The following is a 17,256-nucleotide window of genomic DNA, read 5'->3' on the forward strand; positions in this document are numbered from 1 at the left end:
TGGCTTCCTTTAGAATCTTTCAGTAACCCAGTTTTATTGTCCATAAAGGTTATACAAAGTGCTTGTATGAATTAGAATTGGGTTATGATATATTTAGACACTGGGCTTATATAATGGCTTCAGCTTCAATACCCTGTGTTCCAAACAATATCTTAGACATTGTGTAAGACTTCCCTGAAAGATGAAAAAGACCCATATGGTACCTTCTCAAAACTTTCTATTTGTCTTTTTTTTTTTTTTTTTTTTCTTTTCACTCATCTGATGTTCCACTGATTACTTTTCTTGCAAAATGAATTAAACCCACATTCTAAACAGCCAGCCTTGTATGTGGTGCAGATGTTATGCAACTGGCAGCTTTCACAGGAAGAACATTGTGTACATGGCAATGTGTTCTTAGGCTTCTGAACGCATTTGCCCTCTCTCTGCTGACTATGAGAGAGATTTGGGATTTCCTCTTGGGAGGAACAAACCTGATACAACCTGTGTGAAAGCTGGTCCTGGACTTTGACCATTTCTGTTCATATTTTTACATTTATACACATTATGTACACTAAAAACGTTGGATATGCCTGAGCCTAGTAAGATAAACTTGCATACATATGAAAAGGAATATTGCAAGATTAAAAACATGATAAAAATCTAAAGGCAGGAGAAAATGCTAAATTCATTGTTAAGATACTTGATATATTCTCTTGAATTTTGAGAAATCATAACTAAATTTTTTCCAGTTAAATTTACAGAGTCTTGTCCTTATGATTTTCTGTTGTCAGTCCTCCACATTTGCTTTCACATTTATGGATATAATTCAGCTCTCAAATGTTCATTTATACTGTCTTTCTGATTAAGACTTCAAAGTTTTTACATTAACTAAATTCTGTAAATATTTTTCCTGGCATGCAAATTGATGATATCCATTTTACAGAAGGTTAAATATTGAAGGAACTTTCTCAAGATTACATATCACACTTGAGCCATGACTAAACTTCAGGGGTTCTGCTCTTCACAATAGTGTTTGCCTCCCAAGTCAGGAATGTTTCAATAATCATGTCTCCTTGCATGGAAATATTGTCCATGCATAAAGTAACAAATGTTTGTTAAATATGTAGCATTCCAACCACGAGTGTAAAATAGAACAAAGAGATTTTAAAATAGGGGAACACAGTCTAGTTTTATAAATTTGGTAGGAACCCTAAAAACAGGTCCAGTAATAACAGCTGTTGGCCTGGTACGTATCAAAAAGATAAGCAAATCTTTCCTACTACAGGATTAAAGTGATGAAACCTCTCCAAATACTCTCTCAACACTCTAGGCTTAGTCACTTAAACAAATAAATGTGTTTGGATTCATACAATGTTTTTGTTCTTCCTGTTGTTTGGCGCAGAATCAGAAACAGCAACATTTATATGTATTTTGGATTACTTAAACTGGATGGTGTAATGCCTGCCCTGCTCTGTATAACATGGAAGTGTTGTGGGTTTGGTTTTTTTTAAGTGAAAATAAGAAGTAATAAGAATCTAATCTACTAAATATGATTCCTGGCCTTTAATTTTAATACTTCTCTAATTACATTGTTCACATTCTGGAGATTAGCTGTCATTTATCAAGTGTTGGTATCTCCTGCAAATTCATTTTTCCTTTAGATGTGGTTGAATTTCTGGCCGTGAGGAACTGTTTTTCCCTTTCTAAACCAGGTTTTGTTTTTATCCTTTTTGCTAAAGTTGTTTTACAGTTGCACTCCTTATAGAATTATTTTCTCAAGTACCTGTGCAAAATTTGTATGATTAGTCTCCAGAAGATGAAAAAGCTCAGAAAAATAACAGATCCAGGGTGCTGACTTCGAGCTTTACACAGCTTCTCATTGAAATTTATTGAGAATAATTCAGAATAATATTGAAACTATCAAATGCCTCTGAACAAACTGCCTCTGGTGTGATTGATTGTCCCTAACTACTGAGATAGATTTCCTGTATCACCAAAATTCAGCTTTAGGAGTGAAAGATGGCATGAAACTCCTCATGAGTTAGAGCTGACCTGCAGGGCAATATTTAGTTTCTGCAGTGAAAATATGAGTTATTTCTTGCGCTTCCATGCTCATATTCTGCAAATGCTTAGGTAGATGGGTTCAACTATTGGTGCCACTTCTGATGAAATTCTCAGATAAAAACTTTCACAGTTATACACTTCAGATCCTCACATGGGAGTCAAGAAGAAAGGGACAGCTGTTTATATTCCTACACACCAACACTTCATGTTTGAGAAAGTGGTGTTGTCTGGACTCATATTTGGTGCTGCACTGTGTAAGTGTTTTGGAGAGAAGTATAGTGAGAAAATGAAGTCATGGGGCTGAAAGAAGCTTTGTTCAAAATTGGAAAGACTACCTGTAGCAGATTAAGTGTAGGGAATAAAAAAGGAAAAGAAATGCAAAGATACACTTTGTAATGCATATAAAAAAATGAGAGACAGAAATTCATTGAATGCCTACTTCATAAAATCATGGAACATGAGTGTAGGTTGGAAGGGACCTTGAAAGAACATCTGGTCCAACCATCCATGTGAAAGGAAGCCTGGATTAGGTTATTTCAACCCTTGTCCAGCCACTTCTTGCAAACATCCAGAGATGCAGACTCTACCACGTTCCTGTGGAGGTTGTTCAACTGATTCATTGTTCTCACTGTGAAATTTTCTTTTGATAGAATCCTGGAATATGCTGAGTTGCAAGGAACCCCTGAAAGAAAATGTATTTACCACCCTCTAGGCCTACAATTACATATGTTTATTGTCTACAAATACATATATTGAATTTCTACTCATCCTAGTGAAATTTCAAATAAAACAATTTTGTAATCTGGAAAAATGTAATCATCAGAATTAAATCCCTTTGAGATTGAGATAAATTTGTGGTTTCTTCTAGAGGTTTTGTGTTGCCATATGCATGTATGGTAAGATGGAAGTACAATTTTTTTATTGGGAGGTCTATCCCGAAAATCTACACACATAATGAAACTTGTTATTTCAAAACAAAACATGCCAAAGCAGCAGGAGCTGAAAACTTAGTCTAATGCTTTTTATATAGGGTTCCTCTGAAGCTTCAGAAATCTGCTGTCCCTTATCGAGCCTGTCTTGGAAATTCACTTAGAACATGTAAAGAATTCCAGAAGCAGATTTAAAAAATCACTGCCTTTTAAAATCTGGTTTAAAAAAACTGTTTGCCAAGGTCTTGACAAAATTCCATGTGTAATACGGAAGTACCATGAAGTGAACATTTCATTCAGTGTATGGCCCTGAGATTAGCTCAGTTGTTATAGTGTTGATCTGTGTACAAGTAATATTTGATACACTACCATTTCATTTTACAGCTCTGTTTTTAGAATAGTTCAATTTGCAGAGCAATCAAGAATTTTATTAAAAACCTTTACCAAATTTCTTTGTTACTCTACTTTTTTCAGAATCCCTTTTTGCAGGATTATTTCCTCCAGAAGACATCTTATACCATGAGGAAATGCACTGCTGTATTCAAGAGAATAGAGAACCTCTTCGGAAAAAAAACACAAAAAGCCCCAAACTCCAACAAAACCACCAACACACAGCCTCACACACAGACCCATACAACCATTGAAGCTTTTAGTTACTTTTCTATTACTCATGTCACTGTTTTGTTCCCCTAATGAACATTTAGGGCAAGACACTGTTCAGAAAATTGTCAAAACCATGTTTTAATATGAGCTTTTCTTTTAGTCTCAGCAGTTAACTGACTTCAGTCAGTGTTTGAAGAGAGCCTACCACACTCTTGAAGCAATCTGTTCTGCCCACAAGAGTTTCCTTTTTGCCAAACGATGGCTTAACTGTTGTCTGAGTGCAGTGTGTCTTTCTGAATCAGAATCCTCTCATACTGGAAGGGAGACAGCAGAACTTTTTATGTCTTGGAAACTCTCAGTCTGCAGGTTTAATTTGCTGGAAGGGTGCTCAAGGGAACATGAGATTAGGCTTTAGAGAAAACCTTGGGCAGAGTGTCAGGGAGGGGAACTGATTGTGAATGGCCCGTATAATCTGTGATGCCCTCTAGGGAAAGGAGGAATTGGAGAAGCTGTGCATTAGTAGTTTATCAGCATATCAAAAGTGCGAGGAGCCAGAGCCTGGATTATCACCTCTTGACTCAGTCTAACGTTCAGGCACACACTCACATGCACACAAAAAACGTGGTGGCTTTATAATTGCTCACAACTACTGTCAGTGCTGCCAGAAGCTCCTCCTGACTTCCTGCAGCTCTTCTGCACGAGCAGCATTCCTGATCCCACAGTGGGTGCAAAGCAAAAGATTTGTTAAGCAAAAGATTTGAGAGTTTTTTTAAGGAGGTAAATGCCTTCTTAAGTTTATCTGCACAAAGCCTGTAGTTCCAGATCACCGGTATTTCTGCTGTAAATGTGGTTTTAGCAGTGGATTAAGTCTCTCAGAAATAGATTATGTTCTGTACACAGTCCTCCAAAGGCTATGAGAATTTGTGTGGAATCTGCTTGAGCTAGGTTAGGATGTATATTTTGGCATTGAGACACTCACGAGGAACAGGAATAGCACATGTTGCCAGAGCTGCTGGTGCTTTAAAGCTCCAACACCAAGCAGGACAATAATGCTATTAAAAATATGTATTTTCTGTAATCCTTAAATCCCTTCTTAAGTGAGGAGCTCCAAGTGAGGTAGCTATTCTTGGCACTGTTGTCATAATGCTGAGTAGTGTAATATTTTCTGAAATGAAGGTTAAATGAAAAGCCTGAAGAAACTAAGCAACTGAGAAATGCTGATCCAGTAAAATGTGCAGACTCACATTTTACTATGTATTTCAAATGACCTTCCCCAGTTCTGGTGTTCCTAAGAGTAGAAGAAGCATTTCCTTTGTACTTTGCTGCCAGTTGTTACGCTGTATTTCAGACAAGTGTCGTCTCTGTAACATAATTATTGATTATATTAGTAGAGAAGCCCCCTCTACCCTTAAGCCCATGATGGACTTTATACTGCACAAATTCATGATTAGAAAAGGCTCCTTTGGCTGGCAATTAATGCTCTGAGAAATGGAGAAGAGAGAATGGTTGGGGAGGAAAACAGGCTCTTATCATCCCTCTGCAGGGAGCACCTGACAGACAGAAAGGTGCCTTCAGTGCATGATCTATATACGTTTTTTGACCAGCCACTATAAAAGTTCTTCCTTATCAGATGTTTTATGTGCCTCCTCAAATTTAACATTCCTTGTTCTTTGATCGACTGGTGTTGCAAGTGTGTTCTTATCCGGGATTTTGTTCCTGAAATAAAAATGGCAGTTCCTGAGTTTCAGATTGAATTGACAATGAGCCTGGAGTTCCTTGCCACAGAAATGTAAATGAGAGGTGCCCCTGTGAGCAGAAGATAAGGTCCATGTCTTCTGTGTGAGTCCACAGCACATATTTCTCTGGCACCCACATTGCTTATGCATGGCTCATTATGGGGCTAAAGATGTTGGTAATATACAACAATACAAGAAAGATAATCTTATCAAAATATAACAATGTAATTAATTTCAAACGGCAGAGACACCTCATCAGTATCATTTAACCCCAACTTTACTAAACTACTGTAAGGTAGCAATTAGTAAGGAATGACTCTTACCCAGCCCAGGTGGTTTGTTCTGATATGAAGGTCACATTTTCTTGACTGCCCTTAGTTAAGCTTTCTAGAACTGATAATAAGAAGAGTGAACTTGGGATTAGATCATGATTAGATCATGCTTTCTCTCAATTATTGTTGCATTATGGATAAGAGAGCATCTTTTTTTTTTTCTTATTTAAATTTCCTAACTGTGTGAGTGCTTTAAGCTTATTTTCTGGGTGAACGGGAGTTCTGGACCACTGCATTTAAAATATGTTATTGACTGGACTTGAATGGTGACTGGAGGTCCTTACTAATGAAATATCTATTAGTCACAGTGGAGGCACATTCTTTCAAGCATTTATAAATGGTATTTTTGTGCAAAAATTTCTGTGCATTAATAGAAGCAAAGACACATGGGCTCAGGCAGATAATGATAGTTGCTGCAGAAATTGAGTCGAATCTTGGTACCAGTATGAAAAGTTTCATATTGTTTTGGTGAATTAAGAATGTGCTGACAAGATTTTAATTTGCATTTAGCAAAAATTAAAATGCTGAGTTTTGCTCACAGTAATTAGGTAGTCCTGCAGCTTTCAACACACATGTCCATAAACATAATTCTTCTTTATCGATACTACCAGATACTGAGCATTCTGCACTTGACTTTTTAATGGCCTTAAATTGTATGCTTATGCTTAAATTGTATGCTTAAATTGTATGCTTAGCATAAGACCTGGAAGATGGTTTAGGTGCATATTTATAAATCTTTGGTTTGTGCTGAGACAGAAAGAATCTGAATGAATTCTTTACCACGGATTTGGGAAATATGCTTTATGCATTGCTAGTTTGGTTTATGTGCACGTGCCCTGGTTCAAGATAACACAGAAGGCCAGGTCTAGGGAGGAAGCTCAGAGCTCTGTTTGGTCCCTTTTCAAAAAGGAGATCAGAAATAAATGCAAAAGGAGGTTTTTGATTTTTTAATTGAACATTTAAAAAAGTTCTATGTTAGCACTCCTAGAGCTGATGCAATTGCAGTCCTGGACTAGCAAGCTAGAAGTAATTCTTAATACTTTGGGAAAACATTTTGGTCTCTTGTCTCCCCAGAAAGAAACATCAATATATTGACCCTTTTAATGGAGTATATTTATTTTCACAATTTTTTTTTTTTTGGGGGGGGGGGGGGGGGGATTTTCATCCACATATAATTCCCAGGTTGAAGCAGATGAGTCAGAAAAGGGTTTATACCTGGATGGGGAGGAGAAGGTTCAGGTGTCTGAACCATTAGAACAAGGATTGAACCAGAGAGTTTTGTAGCCCTAAAACATGCTTCTCCACACAGCACCAGTCTCCTTCAGGATAGATTTCACTCAGCCTCTTCTTGCATCCCTCTGCTTTGTAAAACTAGTAAAACACTTCACTAGACCAGCAGGAATGAGGCTGGCTTGGTAACTCGGGAGGAAAGTCATCAAAATAAATAGAGCAGAGATCTGAAGACACATCAGTGACTGCCAAGCCGGTTTTTCCCCTCAGTTCAGGATGTGCGTGAAGTAGAACAGTTCAGGAAAGAGACTGGCTGAAGGTTGCTCATTTTTTAAAATCTTTCCCTGACAGTGAACAGCCTAATTCAGAATGGATTTCTGAATTTACATCTTCCATCTCACAAGCAGAGTCTTCAGCGCTGGTCCCAGAGCACACTCTAATAGCAAGTCTCTGCTTTTTGCAAGATAAATAAGAGAAATAACACAATAAGTTTTGTCTTCTGATCCCACTGTGCAGCTAAATGAAAATATAAAGTATTTTTTCGCAAACTAAGGTTCTTTTTTTTAGCACTATTTAAATTTCCTTTTAAATTAATTGTGCCACAATCCCTGGAAACACTGGAAAACTACTCTGGCGTAGAAGATGCAATTGTCAAACTGCATCTCTGCCAGATTTGTTGTTGTTCTGCTTCCTGGGTTCTGTGAGCATCAATGCACCGAGCTGGGAGATCTTTGATAGAATTTGGCTGCTCTTTCTACGAAAGTGAGACAAAGGCTTGGTACACAGGGGGCCACTCCAACTTTATGTCTTCCATGGATTTCCCTGGCTTAAATTCTAGTTGACTCTCTAAGCTACTTTTCCATTTAATTTGAGCAGTTGGTGCATCACAGAAGAGGCCGAAGATCTGGAATCTCAGATTTAATCTCTTCCTAAAGAATTCCTGTTTAAAAGGCTGAGACCAATTGGAAGTGTGACAAGCTTTTAAGTATAATGTTATCATAGAGCATTTAGTATATTGTTTTGAAAAAGGAGCTCAATGTCTATATCCCTACTTCACAGACTACACTAAAGTGATTTGAGAAAAATTGTTTAGCAATACAAGTCACGTCTCACATCCAGTCGAGGGTTGTATGCACATTGCCTTGCTTTATATCACTTTCTTTTATGAGGCTGCAAAAGCATTTTGTTCTTTAAACAACTTTCCAATGCTTTTTATCTATCTAGAAAACCAGATTAAAATGTGCTCTTTAATGTGAGGTAGCTAATTGCATTATATATGTCTGGATGTAGTGGTGGGAAATATATTTAGGAATTAACAGCAGTTTTCTCTCTTTCCAGAGAAATTTCTGTATAATAGACTTGAATGAAAAGCCCTAACTCTACACTCTGAACAAGAAATATACAAAATCCTTGAACTTTTACTTCTTTCAAGTGATTGTTATCTAAAAACTGTTGATTTCTATACAATATCCCCTTCAGCAAGCAATGTTTCTCCCCGGATAAAGCACTTGAGACATCATCTATCAAAAGCTATTTTTTACTAGGTTGGAATAGTGGCTATTTTTTGCCAAATAAATAATGTTCACACTGAAATAGTTTGACAGCAGAAAACTGAGTATAAATAATGTCTCTGTGGAAGTATTCCACAGAGAACCCTGCATGGATCTTTGTTGAGGTTTATTGTGGTTATATTCTCATCTAAAATGCGTGTGTTAGTTTTGTCATCTTGGAAGAACTGTTGGCACTCTGATCTCTCCATTACATGGAAGACAGAAATGAGAAATCCATGAGAGCCTGTGAGAACCCTAAGTGGCTGTGCTCCATTTTTTTTTATTTTTCAATATTGGATTTTATTTTCTATCGCTGCTATTTTGGGTGGGCCTTGGCTCTAGTGTAGGGAACTGGCCAGAGGACTGCTCTGACTAATGCTGACTCTGTTCCCAGGGGACCTGCTAAGGGTCATTAGAGCACAGCCTTCATCGCTGTCCCCATCATCCTCACTGGTTAATAGTCTGGTTTAGGGCTGCAGTGGGACAGCTTCCTAATCCTTGGAACAAAGTTTTGGGAGTAAAATGTCTTTATTTTAATTTTACAGTCATAAAATTTACTATTTTTTCATCTGTTATTTTGTGCTTCCTAATTTAAAATATACTTAGACCATAAAACCCCCTCTCATTTCACAGAGAAGCAAATTCATTTCTTTAGCCTGAATATAATAAAAAATCTCCGTAACCCACAAATGAATGTGTTTGAATTGGTCATCACAGAGTCTGACCTCAGTAAATTTACTCTAGATTTAGGTCTAACTTGACTAAATTGTACATTAAAGTGAGCCAAAAGTCCTGTTTCTTTGAACTAAAACTTTCAGTCTTTCCCAGAATCCTTACACATCGTTTCAAATGTTGTAAAAGTTGCTGTGTAGGCTGGGCACCAAGCAGTGGGAATGAAGTTAAGCCATTTGTCATGCAGAGCGACTCGTTGCTTTGGTACAGAACGTCACACGAAGTTCCTTTGCACAGTTCCCTTGTGCTGGTGCCCCTGGTGCTGTGAGTAATTTGTATGCTCTGATGCTCATGCCAGGGCACTCTCTTTGGCAAGAGCCAGCTGGGGCACTTTGGGTCTTTATGTGCCAAGGTGTGAAAAGCAAGTTCAGTCTTCAAAACAATTCCTGGTTTCTGATGAACACTGTTGGATAGTACTGGATGTGCTAAGAAGGTAGAATATTTGAAGGGATTTCAAAAGATGATCGAATTTGTAAAGATTTTGTCCTTTCCCTGCTGGAAATTAGCATTTGCAAATTGCTTGTTACACATGAAATAAGAGAATTATCCTTAGTCGAAATAGCTACTTAAAGGAAGTTACTGATGGAACGCAATGAGATTTATAGCTATGAGAATAATGGCTGCTTTCTGTGCCTAATACAGTTTCTCTGTTAGAGATGATAAAAAGAATGTTATCAGGGAAAAACTGGGTTATCTGCCCACCCCCCTCCTCTAGTAATACAATCTGATAAAGTAGCTTGAATCAATTTACCGAACTGTTTTCATAGAGATGTTAATGTTGCAGTCAAGGAGGAAACTTCATGGGGAAAAAGGATGAAACTTTGGACCATAAGTCCCTCTTAGATGAAAACTGCCTCAATTCAAACAGTCTGGGCTCATTCATCTCCTGAGTTTTACAGAGAGCTTTAACTTAATTGGCCATTTTCATCTTACAAGCGTAAGTCTGCAGCGTAAGCTTCATAATTCACCATGTTATAATTTTAAGTTAACTAAGAGTGGTTCAAAAGCAAGAAAAATATACAATATACATTTACTAAATACTGTCAAGCTACTGTGACCTGTTTCTGCCAATACACATAATGTCTCTACTCTTTTCATACATATTAAGTAAAGAAGAAATAGCTATTTTGTTAGCCTTCCCATAGGCAGGCTTGGGCAGGAGAGGCTGTTCAGTGTGAAAGCTGGCTGTGTGTAGTGCTGTATCTTTACAGCACCTCAGGCTCTTGTCACACTGAACTGCTTGCTTTCTCCTTTTGTTTGACTTGCACCTTGGAACAGACCCTGCAGTACCTATAATATAGCTCAGGTTTGCTTGGGCTGAAGGGCAGCACACAGCAAATTTTTCAGAACTGAATTTGATTTCCAGTTGCAACTTTGTGGGACATCTACGTAAAGTCTGTGCTAAAGTTACCAGAACCTAGTGATAATCTACAAGTGTATATTAGCAGTGCCTTTCTTCAATAAATCTGCCTTTTTCTCAGTGCTTCAGAGAAACCCTAACCCTTATCAGACCCAAACCCTTCTCAAATCCTAACCCTAACCCTGATCCAACCCTAACCCTTATCAAATCCTAACTCTTATCAGACATCTCCAGCCTTGTGGTGCATTGCTAAGGATGGCCAATCTTACAGAGAGCCCAGCAATGCTCAGTGGTTCTATACAGCCTTGAATCATAGTCTGCACTGAGATTGATTACTGACACTGCATAAAAAGTCCCTGTTCTGATCTTCTGATTCTGAGCACAGACTCTTGACAGAAATGCTGTGTCCTTTAGTCAAAGAATATGGTTATGGGAAGCACGTCTTTGAGGTAGGGTTTTTAAACTGACTTTGTACATCATTAGTTTTACGTTCCATATAATGAGCTTTGTTCTAGATTAATCCCTAAAGGCTAAATATTATTGCTGTTACATCGACCCAGTGTTCTTTTTATAATTGGAAAGTTTCCTCAAGGAGAAGACAGTTTTGCAACATTTATATTAGCTCTTCCAAAGAAGAAATCTGCCCACAAAATGCTTATCTTGTGAACTTTTAGCTGTGTTCTTTTTATTTTTTTTTTTTATTCTATTGTTCCAGTAGAATGCAGCTGTTTCAGTGGGTGGAAAGTGATGATGTGTCCACAGAACAAGAAATGGTGCTGAAGGTCCTAGCCACTGGTTTCAACTAAGGAAGTGGACACAAGCCAATAGAGGGTTTATGTAACTTCATCTCCTTTTCTACTCAGTACTAATCCCTTCCTTTGTGATGTATGGTATTTAGAAATTTTTTAAAACTTTTTTTCAATGCTGATATAAATTTATGGATAGTATAACTGCCTGGTTTATTTGACTAACAGTTTGTAGAAACCAGAAACAGCAAGCTCTGTCACTCAGCATGAAGTATTCCAGTTCTGAGAAAACCAATTGTTCCTTTTCTTTAAAAACCAAGCAGTTATTCAGTCCTGCTTTTCAGGAACACCCAAAATTTGTCCTCAACCTCATCAGTGTTTGGAATATGCAAAGAATGTAAGACCGAGCTGGTAAACTTTCCCTTGTAATATCTGTGCTTTCATGTATGTGGATTTACCCAGGTTCAGCTAAATTCTATTTGTTGTGACACTAGATTAAATCCCAGTTAAATCCAGGAATCCTGTTCAGGATTTACACTCGTTTCCCTGAAGGAATAAATTGGTCCAATAATACCACAATCATAAAGGGGAAAAAGACCTCACACCAAAACCTTACTAGAATATTAAAATCTAATGTCATTGCATTTGTGGATTTGAAAGGATAAGTCACACAGAAATCTGTCCCTCTGAGGGTTCAGATTTTTGGCCAAGTGTTTATTTTTTGGTTTTAGGATTTTTGTCCAACGTGGTTAATTTGCTGGCCCATTCCTGAAAATGTAAGGCTTCCCATTACAGATAACCTGGGGTTTAGAAGCTATAATTTTGCAAATGCTACGTTTTAATCTGCGTGCCTTTCCCCTGCCAAATCTTTCCTTCACGCCTATGTGGTCTGACTTGAGTCCAGAAAAAAAATCAGGATTGTATTACGTGTCTCTTTTTTCCCCCAAAGTTGGCCAGGATACTTTTACTTTTCTCCTGTGTTTCATGGGAGTGTAATAACATCATCCACCGCCCTAAAATACCATGTCATTTGTAATCCTGGTGTATAAATCAGGCTTCCCTTCTTATCACTCTTGAGAAACTTTTTTTAAAGTATTGGACCTCCATGGATATGGAAAGAAGCTTGAGATGGTTTATCTGAAATCCTAGAATCTGGAAAATTCTTGGGTTTATTAAATATTGTGAGATGACTTTCTTTAATCATCTCAAATCAACTGGCATTTGAGCCTTCCCAACTCATTTAAAAGTTCTGTACTGTATTCTGTCCACATTAGGAGTCTTTACTGAGAAAGCTTCTGTCCAATTTTCCTTCAAAGGAATGCTTTTTGGAAGACCTTATGATTTTATGTTCAGTATTTTCCAGTAGACACTCATTGCATAACTCTTCTGCTTTGATGGTTAGTGATGCAGGAAATCATGATGTAGCCTTGAGGCTCAGCCACTTCCTGTTCTTCCAGGATTATGTTCTAAAATGCAACCAGAACTTTCAAATTAGTTTATTATAGGCATCTGTATTCCTTGAGAGAACTCTTTACTTGCTAATTTGCAGGAATTAGGTAGGCAATAGGAGAAAAAAACATTTCCATATTCATTTGCTGCAACTGGAACAAGGATGTGCTTCAACATAATGACTATCTAGAATTCAAACACATATTTCAGGTTCTGCTTTTGCAGTCAAGTCATAAATTTGGCTTGTAATAACTACTCTCAGCTGCTCACAACTTCTTTCTTACGTTGTTGTGTTTGGTTTTGGTGTTTCTTGTGATTCCATTCACTATTGGTGGAAAAAGCAGGATGGGTTCACCTGGAGGTAAGAATTTACTTAATGTGCAAATGCACTTGGGTAGGCCTACAATGATGACTGCTGGATGAATGATCTTTAGGGATATGATAGCAGCTAAGTTCTTGTTAACTGAAAATAGCGATTTTATACTTGGAGAGCACCGGTTCATTTCAGCTGGGCTTCTCAAGACACAGCCATTGATGGAGTGTCTGCCAGGCAAGGGCTAAACTAGATTGGGAAAAAGTTTCATTGGTCATTGTGGAATAGCTTGTATCTGATCAATCCTCTTCATACTTACATGTAATAATATAATCTTGACCTGACTTGAACATATTCTTAGTTTTTATCCAAGAATGTGAACTCACTGCAGCAGCGCCTTGCATCTGACAAGGGAACCAGTGTAATTTGTACAGTAATTTGTATCATTTCCATTTTTTTAGAAAAGCTGTCCTTTTTAAGAACTTTCTGATGATCTCCTAAGAGCCTTTTCAATGGGAATTATCATGCTTTTGTATAACGTGTGATAGTATTTTATTGTGTATGAGATGGTATAAAATCACTCATTCTTCTCTCAGAGCTCCCACCAAAATTGGGTTCTGATTGAGAATGAATTACTGTGAGATATGGATAAAAGGTCAATTGACGTGGTCCTGAAATAATTGAGACAACCTTTCTGAGAGATAAGTAGGCAGTTTTATGTCTTTATTTTACTCTTGCAGGAATAAGGCAGATGGAATAAGTACAGTTGGTGGCCGAAACAGAATTGTAGATCAGGGATTTCTTGGTGCTCAACTTACATGCATTACACTGTATCCAGCAGAAGCAGAAACTCTGCAGTCAGCCTAAGCCTCCACCAGATCCCACGCTTCCCACTGCTTCCCGTTAATTAAAACCCAGCAAATGTGCACATTGTGTTTGGTTACACAGATTCTACGAAGCGTTAAAAAACTTGAAGCATATTAATGGCTTTAAATTTAAAACTCATTACCCACTGCCCTATTGACCAGCTAAATAGAGTTTCTCAGCACTCCTCTGGGCCAGTGCCACTTCATTCTGCCATGGAAATACAGAAATGTTTGTTGGCTTAGCTAAAAATGTTTGGGAATGCTGGCGGTATCCTTGGGTGAGATTGTGAGGATGCCTGCTCACTAAAGCAGATCTGGCCCAATTAAAGGTATTGCCACCCTTTTTTTAGGATGCAAAAGAGTATTTTTTTTGTCAAAATACTTGTTTAAACTTATGTTTACTGCTGGAAGATTTCATTTTTTTAATATTTTGATTCGGTAAATGTGTGTGTGTTTCTGTGTGTGTGTTGTTAGAACCAGGATTCTGAAAAAGCCCTTTCAGAGCTGAATTTATCTATAAATTGTTAAATACAGCTTCTTCCTCAAAATGGTGAGGTTTGTAATTAATTGCCTGAATTTTGACCCAATGTTGTGTGAATTGTGGCTTCAGCAAATGAAACAGGACCACTGAGCATTCTGAAGAGAAATTTTGCAATATCAGAGCATTGCCTGTTTCCAGATAAAACTTAACAGTTTCTGATGAAATTTCTTTGAGATCTGATGAACAGAAGGCTTAAAGTACAATCCCTGAAACACATATGCAGTGAGAAAGCTATTTTGATGTGACACCTTTGAGTAAAATCCTAAGAACACCAGTTCCAAATCAACCTCTCTGGTTTTTGACTTGTACCACTTAAACTTTTCAGTTAACCATCAATCAATCAACAAAGTAAAAATGTCTGTGTTTTGGACTAAATAATGGATTCTCAATTATCTGAAATTATGAATTTTTTATTATTTTCAGTTCATTAATATTTACAGGAAGCTCCAGTAATCAGGATCCACAAAAAAGGTTATTCCCAGCAATGCTCTGAAAGGTCTGAATTATCTTTACCTAGAACTGACTTATTCTTCCGTCTTTATTTCATGAGCTTTTTGTTTTCAATTCAGTGAGCAATCTGCATGTTATAAATAAATTCACTGAAGTAGTGCTGAGCTAAGCAGAGAGAATTATAAATATTCCACTCAAAGAAAACACGAACTGACAAAACACACTCGAGGGACATTGGCCATGCACATCCTTATCTTTTCCCATTCTTCTCTTTCCATTTCCCTAGATCATAGATGAAGAAGAAACACAGTTCATGAGCAATTGTCCCGTTGCTGTGACTGAGAGCACACCTAGAAGGAGGACACGCATCCAGGTGTTTTGGACAGCTCCTCCCACCGGGACAGGCTGTGTGATTCTCAAGTAAGTATTTTAACACATATTAAAGTAAAGCTCAGTTGATGATTCTAATATTTATTGGAACCAATGGAGTTCTTAATTCTTTTTTCTCCTTAGACACAGTAGACCAAGTTTAGTTCTACTTGCACAGTGAAATGTTAGCGATTTAAAGCCTGAGTATTCAAAAGTAACTCCAAGCCTTCAGTAAGCATCAAGTCAGTAACCCTAATTGAACTTGTTAGCCTTTCATTTCACATAAAAAAATCTAAAAATTCTTAATTTTTAGGATCAAAATCACATCCATCTGGTAGGTAAAAAATAGGCTCTTAGGTGAGATGAATAATAGGAATGTTCTGTAGAGCCATGGTTGTCTAAATGGACCTTTATCAGTAAAACCAGATCTATTTTTTTAGAGGTGAATGCTTTAATTTTAGAGTCAGTGATCACTTACTGATATTTTACTATGATTACACAGTCTCATGTATAACCATGCTTTTCAAGCAGTAGAGGAGGGTAATTCTATATAGGTGCACTTTGCTTTAGGGTCACTCATTGGTCTGTAGAACTAAAGAGAGCCAGAGAAACATTTTCGTGTCTCTTAAGACTTTGCTGTATTTAATTGGACAGATTGTCCAAATATTCATGGACAATTGGAATTTATTTGCTTGCCTTGAATCCATGTCCGGGAGAAGCCTTAAAAATTGCCAAAATATGCCCTGCAGCAGACCAAAGTGTTTCAGAGACTTTTCAGTGCAGGGGATAGTGACTTTTAGGCTTTTAAGGGAACACTATCACAAAGGTTGTGCTGAAGATACTTCAGACCAATTCAGGAAAATATGTTATTAAAGTTGCAGTTGATTTCTGGACAGGCTGTGAAATTGCCACCAGCAAAAATGGCCTGTGGCTGCTTTCCTCTCACCCTGTGCTTCACTCCTCTTGCTGATGGGCACGAGACAGACACTCCTCTCTTCCACATCTGTGAAGGTGATCTAGTCCCCACTCTAGCTGTGGAACAGTCTCAAATCTTTGGCAGTGTGCTTCTGCTTGCTGCTTCTCAGTTTTAGTATCAGTTTAAGAATCACCTGCTTTAATGTGTACTAAAGCAGCTCAAGAATGCACTTACAGTCTTAAGCTCAGTGCAGACAAGTGTACCTCAGGCTGCAATAAAACCTGTTAGAAGTTCTGTTATGTTTGGAGATGGAATTTTTTGAGAGTTCCTTTGGCAATCCAGAAGATTCCTTGAGTGTTGCAGAGCTTTTTATCAGTAAAGCTCCTTGGTCTTCCCCCCAGGACTGACCCCCTCATAGCTGCATAACCAATATTGCTTGAGGTACTTGCTATTTAAGTAAATTAATAATAAGGTGATGATGCTTTATACGGCTTTTTAAAGAGACAAGATTTAAACTTTAATCCAGTAATCATATTCAACAACACAAGTTGATGGATTTATTTTTTCTTCACTATTGTCCTAAATAGAATTGCCATTATCAAAAAAAATATTAACTAAGAGCTATACTTTCCTCCCTGAAACTCAAACATCTGTGGCTGAAGTCAGCTCAGGGACCTGCCTGGGTCTTGTCAGAGAAGGAATGCAGTAAAGTACCACCAACTGCAGGATCTTGATAAGTGTTTCTTCTCTCTCCTCACTGCCAGTCAGGTCATGCTGGATGTTCAATACTGTTTTTTTCTGTGAAGTACTTGAATTCTTGCAGAAAAGTCAAGAGAGGCTACAAAGTGGAGCAGTTAGAACTGCAGTTCTCTGCACATGAAAGTATGAAATTGTCACTGCCTCAAAGAGTGCACAGAGTGAACCACTGCCTTACAACCTTCTCAGGCTGCTGGATATGCATCAGTAGTGCCAACGACACACTGCAGTGCCAGTAAAGAGCTGCATTAGCTGACTGGTACCAGTTCTCATAATCCATTTGGGAAAATAAAAGAGCAGCTTGGAAATGTAGCTTCCAGGAAAATGAAACATTT

The 17,256-nt window shown here is 37.8% G+C and overlaps 1 protein-coding gene across 5 annotated transcripts in view; it reads left to right on the plus strand.

Annotated features, from left to right (window-relative positions):
* Window positions 1-17,256, plus strand: part of SPON1 (spondin 1) — a 294,820-nt gene that overhangs the window by 136,401 nt on the left and 141,163 nt on the right. For all 5 annotated transcript variants that reach the window (XM_069016536.1, XM_069016539.1, XM_069016534.1 and 2 more), the window contains one exon: window positions 15,167-15,300. In XM_069016536.1, coding sequence (XP_068872637.1) covers window positions 15,167-15,300 — 134 coding nt within the window. The remainder of the gene's footprint in view (window positions 1-15,166; window positions 15,301-17,256) is intronic.

Source organism: Aphelocoma coerulescens, chromosome 5, assembly GCF_041296385.1.
Source record: "Aphelocoma coerulescens isolate FSJ_1873_10779 chromosome 5, UR_Acoe_1.0, whole genome shotgun sequence".
Lineage (NCBI taxonomy): Eukaryota > Metazoa > Chordata > Aves > Passeriformes > Corvidae > Aphelocoma > Aphelocoma coerulescens.